This window comes from Chenopodium album, chromosome 23, assembly GCF_948465745.1.
Source record: "Chenopodium album chromosome 23, dcCheAlbu1.1, whole genome shotgun sequence".
In the NCBI taxonomy this organism is placed as follows: domain Eukaryota; kingdom Viridiplantae; phylum Streptophyta; class Magnoliopsida; order Caryophyllales; family Amaranthaceae; genus Chenopodium; species Chenopodium album.
Genome location: NC_137856.1, coordinates 34,037,156 through 34,039,535, shown reverse-complemented (window position 1 = coordinate 34,039,535; position 2,380 = coordinate 34,037,156). Strand labels below are relative to the sequence as shown.

The following is a 2,380-nucleotide window of genomic DNA, read 5'->3' as shown; positions in this document are numbered from 1 at the left end:
AATTTCCTTTGGCAGCATGCATATCAGCAATAATTAATATTGGCAAGAATATTTAATATCAGCAATAACCAGATTTCAATAGTCATTCTTGTCCTACATACCGGCCTAATGAGCTCTAAAACTGCAGAAAGGACAAGAATTTTCACTCTTTTTGTATCTTGTTAAAAGGTCTCCAAAGGTAGTTATTTAGGCAAATTTTAAATTACATGGCTAACAGAGATACAGACATGTATAAAGAGGATTAACTGCGAGAAATTTTCCAATCAACAAAAATTATATTGTTTTATCTTTTTATAATCACATTATTTCATTAAGTTAATTGACAACTTGACACTATAAGTATATAAGTATATAACAGATACATAAGTCAGACACGAATTAGCACATATCCTAGGCATACTGATTTTAGATGTGAAACCCGCCTTCATCTAGGAGTGCACTTGCTTCCTAAACTTACATCATTCTTCTCTATGACTATAACAATTATAGCACTAAAAGCCGAAGGTCAAGAGGAAGCATAATCATTATGATAAACTGCTTAGCCTATCATTCTTATCTTCTAAGATTTGTTCTCCATTTACACTTTCATCCTTAACTCCAAACATTATTAGTAGAAGCAGGAGGGGATAACTGACTGTAGTCAATACCCAGTTCACAATCAGCTGGTTCAGGTACGAGACACTGTGTACATCAATTTGCCAAGCAACTGCTGCCCCTGCACTCTGCACGCCCTTATAGAAGCCGCTGTACCTGAAACAATTTACAGAAACTAATGCATCAGTACTCATCAATCTCCCAATAGATGCACCAACTACAACAGCAATATTACAACACCGCCTAATCGCCTATATTCACAACTCAACCTATCATTTTCACTAGTAATTCCAATTCTATAGCAGATTCATAAACTACAATAACACTAAATAACAACACCAATTACTACTGCATAAAACCAATCGAAAAGCTATGTCTTACCTGCTAAGTGTCTCGGAATCATCTGCCAGAGCACCAATAACCCAGTAAACCATGCTTTGGAACATGGCATCCAACAAGCCAAAGCTAAAATATAACAGGAATGGACCGGCATAAGCAGCACCCGAATCCTTAAAATCCAACTTCTCAGGAACATTATTCCTCGAGTACCTCAACTGATTAGCAAGACCACCTCCCCAAATTGCAGTCCCAAGCAAAGCAACAACCACAATCCCCAAATATCCCCTTTTCCTCCTACTCTGAAAGCTGAAATCCATCAAGTATCCTATCCCAATAGACCCCAACATCTGAGCCCCCCAATAAAACACATTATTAAACCCCCTAGTCCTCAAATTAAACAACTCCCCATTCACATTATTAAACTGATAAGTATAGAAAAAATTGCTCCCCCAAGCAGCTGGCACAATTAATAACATCTTCCAATTCAAGAACAACTTCAAAATCTCGACGAGTTCAGTCGTTACATTCGAGTACTTAATATGAGTACAAACACTCCCATCATCCCTAATCACCTCATTAGGTGGCAAAATACACAATGAAAGAAGCACACCAACACCCATAAAACACATAAATCCAATATAAGTACCATCATTAACAGAACTAGCCTCAGCCCTATTATAATTCAATATAAATGGAATCAACCCTCCTATAACTCCCCCCATATTAAATATACTCCAAAACATACTAATATAACTCCCTTTTCTCTTTGTTGTAGGATATGAAGTCATGATAGCTCCTTGACCAGCCCACAACAAACCAGCACCCACACCCAAAAGTGCACCTGCAGTAATCACAAAACCCTGAGAATGGTGGTGATTATAGTTCACAAACGAGCCTGCGTACAGCACATACGTCGAACACCCAACCAACAAGGTCAATCTAGGCCCTAATATATTGTAAATTCCACCACCCAAAATCCCAAATACTGCAAATGTAGTGTATAAAGCTGTATTAGCATTGTTTGCTGCTGTATGATCAACCTGACCACCACCCCCCATACCAGATAATGCATTGAACATACCAGGGCAACAAAAACATACTAACCCTATTAAAATTACTTGAATTAAAGGAGAATTATACCTTAATTTTGACATTTTTGTGGGTTCTTCTTCTTCCCTTTCCAAACCCATTAATGTATATTGTATGATTTGAAATGGGGTTGATTGATATACTTGGAATATTGGATTTGATTGAAAAGATGTTAATGATTTGTATATAGAAGGTCAAAGGAGAGAAATTTAATGGTGATTTGTAACTAAATGGAAAAAATAAGAATTAAACTGATGGATTTGTCTTGATCTGGGAATATTCATGGAAAATTAATCAGCAAGTTGCCAGCTTTGTACGCTATATAGGAAAGAATGACAGACAGTGACCAATCATAGGA

General features: G+C 36.9%; 1 protein-coding gene across 1 annotated transcript; it reads right to left on the bottom strand.

Annotated features, from left to right (window-relative positions):
- Positions 1–263: 263 nt before the first annotated feature.
- Positions 264–2,380, bottom strand: LOC145608932 (UNC93-like protein 1). Its single transcript, XM_081664513.1, has 2 exons — positions 976–2,380; positions 264–750 (listed from the first exon to the last, which is right to left on the bottom strand). The coding sequence occupies exons 1-2, from the start codon at positions 2,121–2,123 to the stop codon at positions 525–527; spliced, it is 1,374 nt and encodes a 457-aa protein (XP_081520639.1). The 5' UTR covers positions 2,124–2,380; the 3' UTR covers positions 264–524.

What these genes read in the sequence shown, in the direction of transcription:
- LOC145608932 (XM_081664513.1), bottom strand. Translation starts at nt 2,123, where the DNA reads ATGGGTTTGGAAAGGGAAGAAGAAGAACCCACAAAAATGTCAAAATTA. An exon ending in GATTCCGAGACACTTAGCAG is followed by an intron (nt 751 to 975) that starts GTAAGACATAGC and finishes AAATTGTTTCAG; the next exon opens with GTACAGCGGCTTCTATAAGG.